The sequence below is a fragment of the Mustela nivalis genome (genome assembly GCF_964662115.1).
Source record: "Mustela nivalis genome assembly, chromosome: 14".
Classification (NCBI taxonomy): domain Eukaryota; kingdom Metazoa; phylum Chordata; class Mammalia; order Carnivora; family Mustelidae; genus Mustela; species Mustela nivalis.
In genome coordinates, this window is record NC_139033.1 from 83,167,048 (window position 1) to 83,181,733 (window position 14,686).

General features: G+C 52.0%; 1 protein-coding gene across 7 annotated transcripts in view; it reads left to right on the plus strand.

Annotated features, from left to right (window-relative positions):
- CABIN1 (calcineurin binding protein 1) overlaps positions 1–14,686 on the plus strand; it is a 149,971-nt gene that overhangs the window by 60,774 nt on the left and 74,511 nt on the right. For 4 of the 7 annotated variants that reach the window (XM_082697648.1, XM_082697652.1, XM_082697651.1 and 1 more), the window contains 3 exons: positions 4,937–5,197; positions 8,218–8,369; positions 11,306–11,484. In XM_082697648.1, the coding sequence (XP_082553774.1) occupies positions 4,937–5,197; positions 8,218–8,369; positions 11,306–11,484 (592 nt within the window). The remainder of the gene's footprint in view (positions 1–4,936; positions 5,198–8,217; positions 8,370–11,305; positions 11,485–14,686) is intronic. The other 3 variants (XM_082697649.1, XM_082697650.1, XM_082697653.1) reach the window with 1 other exon arrangement.

Below are 14,686 nucleotides of genomic sequence, written 5' to 3' on the forward strand. Positions count from 1 at the left end.
GTGGTCACAATCCAAACAAGATAATGGCCTTGTTAGTGCTTCCATTGGATTGTTATAGGAACTCAGTGAGAGCAGCCTGGTCAGTGAGACTCTCTTTCAGGATGGCTGTGCTGCCATCCTGAAAGCCCCTCCATCCTTGAGTTTAGGCCCCTGTTTTCATGCCCTGTCCCCTACCCACCGGCACCCACGAGCCTTCAGAGGCAGGTCACAGGCTTCCAGAGTGCTTGGCCTCCTGATGACCCTGACCTTCCCACATTTTGCTAAGTAGGGGAAGTTCTAGGCTTGTGCAAGGAAGTAACAGTTCTTTGTTGCTTTTACTGATTTTATATAGAAGTGAGGTGTCCTTAAGTGTTAAAAATTCAGTTGGTACAGAAAAGCATAAATGGGAGTGTAATAATGATATAAATGTCATCCTCCCCCGGTGGCCCCTTTTGTACCTGGGTGGCATCCCTATCCACTAGCAGGAGCGTGAGGGGGCGGGGCTGCTGTTTGAGGGCAGTTCCTAGCAAAGGGTCACAAAGCTGATCCACTCACAGTGCGGCTCAGTTAGCCTAGTGAATAGTGCCAAAAGGTGGTTGGGACTTTATCTTAGTAATTAAATAATAATGAAAATAACTCCTAAATCTTACTAGGATTTTGGTGATAATTGCAAGGTTGTGTTAATTTTTCAAAGGAACCAAGAAGGACTGAGTTTGGTTGGTTTTCAGGGAACTTAATTTCCCAGTAGTTTTACAATAGCATGCTATAATGTCCCTTCACCTCGGCAGCATAAATTTAGACAGCTACCTCGGCAGTAATATTTGAGGGCTGCTTCCCTCTCACAGGATTCTCTGATGTCTTTGTGCCTTAGAAGAGTGTATTATGGTATCTTCCTTGAACAGTTGTCCTCCCTTTGGGTGGTTGTCAACCATGTTAAATGTCCCTGGTGCTCATAAAGGCTTTGTCTACATTACTTTCATCAACTTCATGAAATCCCACATTTTTTGTCAACATTTGCCATTTAAATTTGCTGTAGATCTGTATTGTACCATCAGACTGGGTGCAGAAATCAGCAAGAGACATACTACAGAATGGAAGCTGGGTGGGGATGAGTGTCAGTGAAAGTGTTAGGGGGCTATGCTGGAAGAGTACCAACAGAATCTGAACATTCCTGAACATTCCTGTGCTGGTGTGACTGCTATTGCTGCTGCGTCCACAGCCTTGGCGGCCTCGGAATTCCCACACGAGGTCCCCCCTGACATTGGAGTGCACTTTGAGAAAGCTTCAAAAAGGCTGAAATCCCTTTCTCTCTCCACATATTTCTTAGTCTCCGCATGTCACCCATGCTTCACAAGGGCGAACCGGAAACACGACCTGGGGCTGTACCTCGGGCTGTTGTTTGAGAAATGCCAGTGACCTCATCTTCCCATGAGCTCTGCATGCCACCGCCCGTGCACCCGGAGGGTTGTCTCAGGGGGCTGGACTCAGGGCACTCCAGCCCTAAGGTTTTCCCTCTTTCTCCACCCAGCGTGCGTGAACCCACACGTTACTGGGCATCAGAACCTCTTTCAGGGGGAGTGGGGAGCACGTTAAAAGGTCCCATCAGGGACTCACAGTCAGAAGTGGGCTCCCTGGGTGGGTTAGACATGGTATCCTGGGGACAAGCCTGGCACCGGTGGCAGAGGACAAAGGTGGTGAGAAGGGTAGTGTGGCCATGGGGCAAGGGCCGGTGTTGAGTTCTGTGCCAAGGCCAAACCCTGGAAGAAAAATGGGCGAGAGGAGAGGAGCATGGCCCTTGTTTTAACCATCTCCTCCATTATAGAAACCCCTCTTCAGTTATACAAGGAACACCTTCTTTAAAACAATTGCCACAGTAAAGACAAAACTAAAATCTTTTTGGCTCCTCCCCACCCCGCCTTCTAGTTCCTTCATTCCTGCTTCAGAGCAACCTACAGTTAGACTTGTATCTTTCCAGACCTTAAACAAACACTATTTCTTATGTATACATGTCCTCCTAGAAGGAATGCTGTGATTTACTTGTTCTTTTCTTCTAGCCCAAATGCTGTTGCGCTGTGTATGGCGTTGAGCTTCTTATTTACTCAGCACCATGTTGTTGTGCTCTGCTCACACCATGCAGCCTTCTTTCGCTGTGACCATCCTGTGCAGAGGCCTCGTGCTCCATGCTGTTTGAAGTGTCATGGCCCCAGGGCTGAGCCGGCTTGGAGCTAACTCCCTGCCCACACCAGGAACACTGTTGTCCTCTGCTGGGACTCAAGTGGGGTGGGTGGAGCACAGACCTTGGGATTCTTTATTTGACCCCCAACTGTGAAGCCGAGTAGGATTTAGCAGAATAGAGGTTTTCCAGGAAGTAAATATGATGAGAAATCAGAGTGCCCTTTCTGCCATTGGTACTTGAGGGTTTTTGTAGAGCTTCCCAAGAGGAGGGAACTTTTGCCTCTCCCAGGAAGGGGCAGGGAAGGCAGAGAGTGGGCAACAGACAGGAGACCCAGGTTGACTCCCTGCACACCTCTTCCCCTTGACTATTCTTTCTCCTGCGTAGCTCTTGGCCTCTGTGGTTGAACTCTATTTTGATCCTTTGGAAGCTCTTGGCCCAGGTAGTTCAGGACCTGAAACTGGGCTCCTAGGCCATCTTCCTGGAGTGTTGAGGGGTGGCAGGAGAGAGATGGAAATCCACTGGGTGTGCAGGTGTCCCTGCAGGCAGGGAAGGAAGGAGGTTTGGCATTGTTCCCCAGGGTGAAAACTGCCTTGCAGGGCTACCCCCTGGTGGCCTCCTGGTTTTTTTTCTACCTCTGTTAAGGCAGTTTTCTACTTTGAAGTATGTCATGGGGACACAGCCCATTGGTTGCTAGAGCTGTTTGGGCTTATTGTGTCTGATCAGAGGAGCTATAGGACACATGTTGATAGCTATGCATTTTGGCTTCTGCCTGCAAACTTGCCAAAGGGGTGTGTTACAGGAAAACCGGTGGTTTCCCTGTTGTCAGTTCTCAGGCAAGGGCAGAGGTTTTGCAGCCAGAGACTTCTAGTTGTGTGGCCTAAGGAGGGAACTTGATGTCCCTGCTGTGGTTTTGGCCGTGAGCGGGCTTATGGTTCCTCCTGTGTGGCCGCATTGTGAGAACTAACAATAGCCCTTAGCCCCTTAGCCCCTCTCCTGGGCCGGCCCAGGGCCAGGCACTCTGGCCGTGAGGTGAATGAGGTGTCACGGCAGCAGAAGTGCATCTCACTCAGGGGCGGACGGGTAGTGTGAGGGTGTCTGGCAGAGTTCTGGGATATAGTGGACCCTTAGTGCTCTCCCTCTTCTTCTGCCTGAAGTGTCCTGACTGCCACACCTACTGAGGGCAGGGACTCTGGTGGCATGTGCTTTGTGTGGGGGAGGGAGGGGCTTGGCCTCTTGTTGGGGATCTGTGTGGTGCCAGACCAGATGGGGCTCCTCACAGTTGCCCTTCCTTTCTCAGGAGGTGGCTTTAGGACCCTTACTGGCAGAGCTGGCTGGGCAAAGGGCTACTGACTTGGTTGAGGCCGCATGGCTACCAAGCGGTCAGAACAGGACTCCAGTGAAGTGGCTGCCTTTTACTTACCCAGATCTACTATAGAATCCCATTTTGGAGGGGTACAATGGACTGACTTGGCTTGTGCTGTGTCCTGGCTCTCCAATGTGATTCTGTCTATCATATCTCACCCACTGATGGTGTCTTGATTCCTAGGTGGCAATTTTCTTTCCTAGGGAGGGTTTGACAGAGTGCTGAGGGTTCTTTGTGCTGGCCCAGCCAGCCAGGGCTGTTGCTATAGGAGGTTCACACAGATCAGTGTCCACTGGACAGACATCTGTGGGGCAGCCTTCCTCTGCACAGTGGGGCACAGGTACTTCTCTCACCCTCTCACCCTGAGCTCTGGCAGCGCCCTTGTCAGAGCTCAGTGCCTACAGCCTCTCCTGTCCTTTGGTCCCTGAGATGAGACTAGAAAAGGTTGCAGCTTCCCGGCTATTGAGCTAGGGCCATGGAGATGAGGGGCCAGAGACCTGGGGTTCTGGGACCAGCTGCCCCTCTGGCCCCACCCTGGCAGTCTTCATTCTACGTTCTAGCCCAGGAGCTCTGGGAGGAAGGGATGCAAGCCAATGATGGCTGACATTCCACATGGATAGCACCTAGTTGCTGGCCCATAGCCCTTATACAGGGAGTGGGAAATGTGATCCTCTGAGTTGGAAAGTATCTTAGAAGCTGATCTCTATCCTGACTGTTTCCACCCTTGAGTGTGAGAAGGTGGCTGGAGGCACAGCTCCAAGGCCATGGGTCTTAGGTGGAGCTCAGGAATCTGCCATTCTGTTAGTACCCCAGGGCCCTCTGGAAGGGTGAAGAGGACCGGTATGAAGTCCTGTGGGACCTCAGGGGTGCATATCCTCTCCAGTGCTGTGTTATCAGGTGTTGGGTGCACACCCTCTCCAGCTCCACTTTCCCACCCTAGTGAGCTGGGGAGAGAATGAAGTACTCATCGTCTGCAATGCAGGACTCAGAACATTGGTGGTGGCTCTGGTTCTCCTGGCAGCCGTGGCCTCAGGCTTTTTCCCCTTCCCAGGCAGAGGACCTCAGTGCAGCTATATTGAGGGTCACAGTTGGGACCTTCAGAAGGGATCAGGAGGTCCTTCATAAACTCCTGGACTGTGTAGTGCAGATACTGCAGGTGGACGGTAAAAGAAAGGACACTGGAGTTGACATGTCCATCTGTGCCTTACTTGAGGTGTGCTACAGACAGGTCCCATGGCCTCTCCACACACTCAGTGTCCCCAGCTATGAAATGGTGATGGCACTTCTGTGTGTCGGGGTTGTTGAGAAGATTATAACTTTGCAAAGAAGGCAACAGGGCTTCCCGCAGCATAAGGCACAGTCCTGGGCAAGTTTGGGCCCTGGGCCTCAGGCAGCCTGGTCTCGTGCTCTCGTTCCAGATGGAGGGCCGGCGCGACAGCATGCTGGAGACAGCCAGGCACTGTTTCTCGTCGGCAGCTCGGTGTGAGGGCGATGGTGATGAGGAGGAGTGGCTCATCCACTACATGCTGGGCAAGGTCGCCGAGAAGCAGCAGCAGCCGCCTGCCGTCTACCTGCTACACTACAGACAGGCCGGCCACTACCTGCACGAGGAGGCTGCCCGCTACCCGAAGAAGATCCACTACCACAACCCCCCTGAGCTGGCCATGGAGGCCCTGGAGGTGACACCGTGCTGGCCTTGGGCGGGGAAGCTGGGCCGGGGTGGGCCAGTCTCTCTGTCTCCCTGGGGCTGGGTCATGAGGTCCCAGTGACTCCTGTGCAACCTGTTGGAAACTTCTCTGTGTTCAGCAGCTGTGTGTGCAATGAAATTAAAGCAGCCTTTCCTCTCTCTTCTAAGGGGTGCTTACCATCCTTTCTGGGAGAGTGAGTGTTCTGTTTGTCTTTCCCAGAAGAAAACTGCCTTTCCCCCTTTAGCATGTGCAGGTTGCCGGAACCTGACTTGGTGATGACAACGATGTGGCACAGCATCTCCTGGTGCCCTTGTTCCCAGTGAGGTCACAGGCTGTGCCCAGAGCACCCAGCTTGGCAGGACAGGGACAAGGCTGGGTCTGTGGGTGGGGGAGGGGTGGGGTGGTGGAGAGTAGCCTGTTCTCTTGGCCCCAGATTTGGGGTCTTGCACTGCTCCTCAAGAGCAGAGCAGCTGTTTACTGCTTGGATTTGCTTTTATGATTTCTGAGCACTTCACACCATGCTCTCCTCCATGCTCAGGGCAGTGCTGGGAGGAAGGCCGGGAGGCTGCAGCCAGCACCTTTTGTAGGGAGGAAAGCGAGTGCATGGATGAGGATTCACATATGCTTGGCCTGGCCCCGGCCTTGCTGCTTCCTGAGCATGTCAGCTTTCCCCTTTCTGAGGCTACATGCCCAGTCCCTGCCGGTCCCCTGAGCCCAGCAAGCTTTTTGGAGTTTGGGGCAGAATCTGCCTTGATGGTTTTCTTTTCTGATTATAAAATTAACACATATTTGTAGTTAAAAATATATAAAAATCCAACATTCAGAAGTGTTCAAAATGAAAAACTGAAGTCCCCAGTGATCTTAACCCCCCAACCTAGTAATCCCTATTCACAGTTTGGGCATGTACTTGTTCTAGACTTTCCCCCACTTAATGTGCAGATACATAGTAACATTTTCTTGTCATTTTGCATGTCATTTGGCATTTTTCACTGGATAAGATGTAGTGCAAGGCATTGTGGGCTTCCTTATCTGCCCATGTGCCCTCTAGTCTGGCTGGACATCAACTTATTTGTCCAATCCCTTCTTCATGGGTTTGGCCTTTTTTTCCACTTCTTCCTTGCCAGGGTGCAGACAGGGCCTGGCTGGGCATGCTTGTCAGGGGTCATTTAACATTGCATCCACAGCATCTTGTTGCCCTGAAAGGTTATACTGACCTATGAGCATATCTGTTTTCCCTCTTTTAAATATTTGCTAATTGTATGAGCAAGCAAAAAGTCTCATTTTTATAAATATGCCTTTGAAAAACCGTTCATGCTGAGGGGTCGGCAGTAGCTGTCTGAGGGCCACATGATTAGGGTTCATGGGGGAAATGTAGAAATGTGGTTTCATACTGAGTATGAGTTTCATACTTCGACAGCTTCCATGTTGCTGTCATTCTTGGCCCTAGGTCCCACATCCTTCCCATCACAGCTCTTTCGTGCTTTCCACTCAGGCTCACAGGCCTGTCCCTGGAGGGACTCCCCACTTTGGGGCTGAGAAGCCTGAGGCCCAGAGAGCTGGTGTGATTTGCCTTCAGTAAGCAGCAGAAGAGAAAGGCAGTTGGGTCTGCTGAGCCCAGCCACCCCGTGTATCACCTCTGGTAGCACCAAACCCATGTGCAGGGAGGTAGTCCAGCCCTCAGGAAGAGACCACTCTCTTTTCCTCCATGGTGTTTCTTTGACTTTTGGCTTCCATTGCTGACTGATGGAACCAGTGAGCAGGCAGAATGGTATCCCTGTGGGGCCCAGACACTTCCAGGTGAGGCACAGAGGTCTAGAGCACCATGCCAGCTCTCAGGAGAATGAGCACTCAGCTGCTCTAAAAATGACATTTCTCTTAAGACTTTAACCCTGCCCTGGTGGAAATTCACTTTTGCTGTTGAACCTTCAGTCAAAATAGTGAACTTGCTGCTTGGTTCATCTTGGCCAGTTGAACACTCTGTGCTCCTCCAGGCAGAGCCATCTGCTTGTGGGTAGGGGCCTCAGAGGTTTTCTGCAGCTGCAGATGGACTTGGTGGGCTAATTGCTCTGGGGGCCGCAGGTGGGCTAGAGATGGCAGGGCTCTGGGGGCGGACCCCTCTGTCCAGGATGCCCCCTTGAGAGTGCTGCCCAGGTGGACCAGCTGGCATCTTACCCGGGGGGCCTTGGCAGCATCTCTTGAGAACCACCTCTGGGTGTAGGGGGCCTGGTTAATCAGGGTCTGCAGCCACAGGGGCTCCCAATCTTGGTGACATCCTTGGTGCTGTATGTGGGAGTCTGTGCCACAGGCAGGAGCCCAGGCTGAGTCACTGTGGCGGTGCCTGTGTGTGATGCGGTTTTCACTTGGGAGCAGCAGAGGGCAGGTTGGACCCGAGTTTAACCTGGGCCTGAGCTTTGCAGGCGGTGGGGCTTTGGGCAGCTGAGCTCACAAATTTGTAAGTGGAGGATTGTGGTGTGGACTCACAGAAATGAAGAAGAGTCCAGGCCCCGACTGGTGCAGCATGCCCGCTACCTGTCTTGCACCCACTGGGCAGGCTTCTCCAGGCCTGCAGTACCTGGCTGGCCCAGCCGTGGGCGCACGAACAGAAGTCCGCTGTTCTTCCCTTCACGGAGCCCACAGTGCATTGGGAGATAGGTGTGGAGGCTCCCTTTTTGTGGGTGCCCAGAGAGGGGCCCACAGAGGGTGGCAAGCGTTGTGGTAGGAGGAGGTGCCCAGTGAGCGGGGCTGAGGCTTGTTACTCTCGTCTTACCACAGCTTGCCTGTGTTACTGGCTAAACATTTAAGCTGGAACACTGAGAGTTCATGTCCATTTTAATTGTTAGAGCTTGCTTTGAATGACTTTTGGTTGGCTGGTTTAAAAGTGAATGAAGAAAGGCAATGTGTGGTGGTCTGGTCTCCTTGGTCAGGGGCTCTTTGCCAATGTGTCTGACTGGCCTGTGGAATGAACCTTAGCAACTGGCAGGGCTGCTCACACCAGAGTGTCATTCTCCTAGGTGTACTTCCGGCTCCATGCTTCCATCTTAAAGCTCCTGGGGAAGCCAGACTCTGGGGTCAGTGCGGAGGTCCTGGTTAACTTCATGAAGGAGGCTGCAGAAGGACCCTTTGCCAGGGGCGAGGAGAAGAATACGCCCAAAGCTTCAGAGAAGTGAGTAGCATGCTTTCACCCAACAGCTTACCCCCATATGTACCCTGATGGCTCCTTTATGAAGAGTGGCATTCAGGGGGTTGCTGCTGAGTAAATCAGAGCTCTTTGAGCCTCTGGAACTCATCTGGAGACTTCTGGTGGCTAGACTGAGTTCTTTCTTTTTTTCTTTTTAAAAAAGATTTTATTTATTTATTTATTTATTTATTTGAGAGTGAGAGAGAGATCACAAGTAGGCAAAAAGTCAGGCAGAGAGAGAAGGGAAAGCAGGCTACCTGCTGAGCAGAGAGTCCGATGCAGGGCTCAATCCCAAGGACCCTGAGATCATGACCTGAGCTGAAGGCAGAGGCTTAACCCGCTCAGCCACCCAGGCACCCCAGACTGAGTTATTTCTGTTGAAACTGAAAAGGAGAGGCTAAGTGTACAACCCCAGGTTACCTCATGCTGGGACCATGCCCAGTGCTAGCCCACCTTCAGGGGCAGGTCCTAGGGAGAAGCCAGCTAATTCCCTCTCCCCACTGGGGCACAGCTCTGCCCCATGCAGAACACTGATGGAAAGCAGTTTTCATGTTGCAGGCTCTTACTCCTGGGTCCTTTTCCATGGTTTCTGGGAACTTATTAGGGCCTGTGTGCTGCCTGTTCTCCCAAGAAGCAGAGAGGGGCATTGCAGTCTCTTCCTATGGTGCCAGAGAGCATGGGGATGCTAGGACCATGGTATGGTCCCCTCATTGCACCGGGGAGTACCTCTGGGCCTCCCTTTGATTGTGGCCCAGACTTCTTTTGCCCTGGTGTCCACATCTTAGAGCTTTGGCTCAGCTTGCTTCTCCTCTGTTCTCCTGCCTGTCTGGGCACTCTGCAGGGCTCAGACAAGTACAAGAGAGATCTGTGCCTAGGCGCTGTCCTTGAGGTCCATTGTCTTATGGGAGAGATGTGGATGTGGTGTGCCTAGAAATTATACATGTGTACTTTATAGTCACAGAGAGCCCCCAAGTACAGTGGTGTTCTCTTTTATTGATTGTAACTCTTTTAAAAAAATTATTGGTATGCCTGGGTACTTCAGTCTGTTATGTGTCCAGTTTGATTTCGGCTCAGGTCATGATCTCAGGGTCATGGGATTGAGCCCTGTGCCAGGCTCCATGCTCAGTTGGGAATCTGCCTGGGATTCTCTCCCTCTCCCCCTGCCCCTCCCCTTTGCTCATGTATGTGTTCACTCTCCTTCTGTCTCTCTCAAATAGATAAATCTTTTTTAAAAATTACTAAACTATAGGGGTAGGGTGGCTTTGTCAGTTAGGCATCTGCCTTCAGTTCAGGTCATGATCCCAGAGTCCCAGGATGGAGCCCCATGTCAGGCTCCCTGTTCAGCGGAGGTGTCATCTTCTCCTTCTTTCTCTGCCCCTCCCCCCCAACTCATGCTTTCTCTCTCACTCTCAAATAACTAAAGTCTTTTAAAAATTTATCAAATTATACAAATAATATATGAATATGTTCAAGTTATGGAAAATTCTGGCTACATGTAAACATATAGGCTAAAATGTGACAAATCCCTTCTTTTGCCCAGAATTAGCCACTATTCTTAGTTTGTTTTCTCAAATAATTATCTGTGCATTTACACACACTTATATTTACGTACATTATAGAGTTTCTTTTATTTTATAAAAACAAACTACTGAAGGGGCTATTCTAGAGCGTACTTCTCTCCTAACCAGAGGTCTGGGACCCCATCCATAAAGATAGTACCCCATTTACTCTGTTCTTTCTTTCTGGTGGCTATTGGCAGTCTGGGTCTGTGTATTATTCCATAGCATGGGTGCAGCATGTTTTCTGTAGCCATTTTGATGGAATGTTTCAGGTGTTTCTGACTTCTTTGCTCAACAGTGTTGTGGCAGATTTCCTTATACACATGGGAGCTTGCAGTAAACCCAGATTTTTTTGAAAAGATTTTTTTTTTATTTTTTTTTTAAAGATTTTATTTATTTATTTGACAGACAGAGATCACAAGTAGGCAGAGAGGCAGGCAGAGAGAGAGGAGGAAGCAGACTCCCTGCTGAGCAGAGAGCCCGATGTGGGGCTCGATCCCAGAACCCTGGAATCATAACCTGAGCTGAAGGCAGAGGCTTTAACCCACTGAGCCACCCAGGTGCCTCGAAAAGATTTTTTATTTATTAGAGAAATCACAAGCAGCAGGGAAGGGTAGAGGGAGAAAGGAGCGTGATGCAGGACTCGATCCCAGAACCTGGGATCATGATCTGAGCCGAAGGCAGCTGCCTTACGAACTGAGCCACCCAGACACCCCAAATCCAGATGTTTTCTCTGTCTCTGCATCTTGTTGGGAATTAAATCTGTCAGGCCTCAGGCATCACATGTAAGGGTGCTGACTTGGCATGGAGGGGACCTGGGATGGGTGCTTCTGAGGAAGGGCTTGTTAGCTCCCCTGCAGTCTCCTTGGGGCCTGGGGCCTGAGATAGTTGGATAGTGGCCATTTGGGGGCCAGAGCCCAAGTGGGTGCCATGGGGGCAGCTCCTTCAGCACCTTGGATCCCCAGCCAGAGGGGCAAGTCCTTTGATGTGTGTGGGAGCAGTGGGCCGTAGGAGGGCAGAGGAGGCCCTTGAAGGTAGCATGGGGTCCAGCAGTCAAGAAGGGCACTGTTTCAGGGGTGCTTGGGTCGTTCAGTGGGTTAAACCTCTGCCTTCGGCTCAGGTCATGATATCAGGGTCCTGGGATTGAGCCCCGCATCAGGCTCTCTGCTAAGCAGGGAGCCTGCTTCCCACCCCTCCCACCCCACCTGCCTCTCTGCCTACTTGTGGTCTCTGTCTGTCAAATAAATAAATAAATAAATAAACCTTAAAAAAAAAAAAAAAGGTCACTGTTTCAGACCAGCACATGTCCCGTTTCAGCAGGATGTATTGATTCTGACCTGCACCTCAACCATTTTCCCACAGAGAGAAGGTCTGCCTGGTGGATGAGGACTCCCACTCTTCAGCTGGGACACTGCCGGGCCCCGGAGCCTCCCTCCCCTCCTCCTCTGGCCCAGGTCTGACATCCCCACCTTACACAGCTACTCCGATTGACCACGATTACGTCAAATGTAAAAAACCCCACCAGCAGGCGACGCCGGACGGTACAGTCCCTGTTCTCCCTACTGCCAGCCCAGGGCGGCACGCCAATCACGGGGGAGGGTGCTTTGGGTGATGATTCGCTTTGTTTTGGTGAGGGGGGGTGCTGGGTCTGGAGTGACACGGGCAATGTTGCGGCTGTTCATTAACCTCATGGCCTCACGGTGACTCTGTGCTTCCAAAACATGCTCAGGGTCGCCACCTGCCAGCTAGCCCACCTGGGGGCTGGGAAAGGGCAGAGCAGGCTCAGGCATCTCGCCACTCTGAGATTCTGTGGACTAGCTGTCAGGGTCTGCAGTCTGCCTATAGTGGCCTCTGTGCAGTCAGCCCAGTGATGCTGGCGTTGTGCCAGCATTATTACAGTGTGTCCTTCTGACCGCCATGGGAAGCTGAGTCTGTCACCCCTGGGAGTCAGACAGTGGGGTGGTGGGAATCAGTTGGGACTGTGAACGAGGCCATCCCACATGGGATAGGGCAGGTGGCGACCTTTGAACCACATTTCTTACTAACATTAGGAGGCTCGCATGCTGACCTCATAGCTTGATTTCTTCATGTTCTCCTCACATTTAAAGCGCTAAGTTGTGATAAAGTCTTTGCTGGAATGAACCAAATTGGACTGAGAGGGCGTAAAAGTGGCGCCCTGGGGAGGCAGTGACAATGCTGACAGACACGCAGGCCCTCACTCACAAGTCGATTATCACCATCAGGCTGTGGGGAAACAGGCCTTGCTCTGCCCTCCCCAGGGCATGGGACAACCCCTCACCCATCAGATGGGTTCCCAGAGCCTGCGGTGTTGTGAGGGAAAGGGGTATGAGAGCAGGATTAGGGAAGCCCTAAAGGAAGATGGCGTGAGGGAACCCCTGGGCGGGGATTTGGTGATCTGAGAGGAGAGGAGACTTGCAGCACCCCGTCCTGGTTCCCCGCTTGGCCTGCGGGGAATGTGTGGACAGACAGGTTGTGGAGCTGAGTGCATGCTGCTGCGTGACTGTGTCACCTCCCTGTGCCCCAGAGGCCCAACTCAGCCCTGCACACGTCCTGACACAAGGTCCTTCCCCTTCTTACTTAACCTGAGTTCAACAAGGAAATGTCCCTGTTCCCCACCTTTCATCAGTCCACTCTGCAAGTTGGTTTCTGCCAGGTACTCCTGTGAGGATTTCACATCAGCCCAGCTTTCAAGAGAAAGGAATGCCTCCCGTGGCTGTCCAGAGGCCTGTGGCTGGCACCCCTCCCAGCCCTGCAGGTTTGCCTGAGGTTGGGTGGCAGGAACCCCTAGAGCTGAGAGTGGCTCCCCGGGTGTGGGCCCACCCCAGAGGAGAGAGGAAGGGAAGCAGGAAGAGGCCATGATGCCGCTCCGGCACTGCTGCCCAGCGGTGTAGCTCCAGGGAGGCAGAGTGTTGGCAGCAGGCATGGGTGTAACCTGTCCTGAGTGCTGACATGATAGTTTTTTGCTCTGGAAGTTGCAGAGGGAGCCATACATAGGGGCTCAAATAAAATTTTAGCAGTTGTACATATTTCAGTGATTGTTTAAAAAAAAAAATTTTTTTTTTTTTTCAAAGCAATTTCTGTCAATGATGTGGAACCATGGTCTCCCTTCACCCAGTCCCAGCCCAGTGTACCAGGAAGCTCTGCTTCCATACAGCCTTGGCTGCGGGTGCCTTCGGAACTCCTGCCCTCCTCACCGCAGAAAGAGAGCAGTGTCTGCAACAGGAAAATGTTTGTGCCCTAAAATAGCCATGCTCTGAGAATGTTAAAGTGGCCCTTTCAGCAGTTAGACTAGCTTGTAGGGAAAGGCCTGGGCTCTGGCAGAAGCAGCAGCTTGCTCGTGTCAGGGGATACGCTGGTAGCCTCAAGGCCTGCACTGCCCACCTCTGCTCTCACCTCCCATGGCCCAGGGCTGGCTAACTAGCCCCGGGAAGAGAACGAGTGGCGTCACACTTCCCATGAACTAAGTCATGGCCACCACTACTGGCATCCCTGCCTGACCACTCCTCCCTGGCTTCCTATTTTTCCCTTCCATCTTGGGACTTGTCAAAAGTCCTGAAATCCGTAATGTTAACACTTCGGACCAAGAAAAGGAAATCGCATAGGGAGTACATTGTGACCCTCAAGGGGCTCCCAGTGATCGCTGTTTACCCATGTTCAAACAGAGCATAATGCGATTTCTTTCTTTTCTTTTTTTTTTTTTTTAAAGATTTTATTTATTTATTTGACAGAGATCACAAGTAGGCAGAGAGACAGACAGAGAGAGAGGGGGGAAGCAGGCCCCCTGCTGAGCAGAGAGCCTGGTGCGGGACTCAATCCCAGGACCCTGAGATCATGACCTGAGCCGAAGGCAGCGGCTTAACCCACTGAGCCACCCAGGCGCCCCATAATGAGATTTCTGAACAAATTCTATAATGCCTCCCTGGCATGGAGTATGTGAGCATGTGTGTGAGTAACTGGGTCCTACCATGTAGCAGTGTGTGATTGCTCTGGGCTGGGCTCTAGGAGAGGTGCCTGGGGTCCCATTCTCATAGCAGCCCTACAGGCTTGGCCACATGTCCAGTGTCCTGGAAAGAACCTGAGCTGGGGGCAATTGGGCCCTCATCTATGGCTATCGCCTAGCTGGGGTGGAGCCAGGGGAGAGTTTGGGTCTAAGTCTCTTTCCACCCCAGGTCAGAGAAGGCTAACACTGGGAAGGTCCCGTATTTGCTGACCTGATGGAGACTGGATCTGTGTGCATTTCCTTGCTTTGCTTGTTAGAGGTTTGTCAGTAGCAGGGCCCAGGGAGCAGGGTTGTTAACAGAATGCCTTGGTCCATAGCTTCGCCTGGCTTAGTCAGCCTTCAGAATGTGTAACTAGTGGCTCTGCTGGTCTGCCAAGACCCTTGCTATCTGCCTGCCATGCTCCATGTCACCTGACAATCTCGGAGCCACAAAGGGCCTCAGAGAGCAGAGGGCTTGCCCTGTGGTCAGTCTGAGGCAGAGCCTTCTATTGCGTTCTTTAGTGACCCATGGCCAATGGCCATGCCCATTTAGTGCCCATCAACCACGCTGGGTGCATGGAACAATCCTGGATCCTGCTGCAGATGCTTGGGGAAGGCAGGTGTGAAGCTGTGAATCAGACAAGGGTCAGGGTGCAACTGAAACCACCCCTGAGAGACCTGGCCTGGTCTTGGTGGGTGGGAGGCCTCGCTCAGGATGCAAAGCTGAGCCAAGGTCTAGGGGT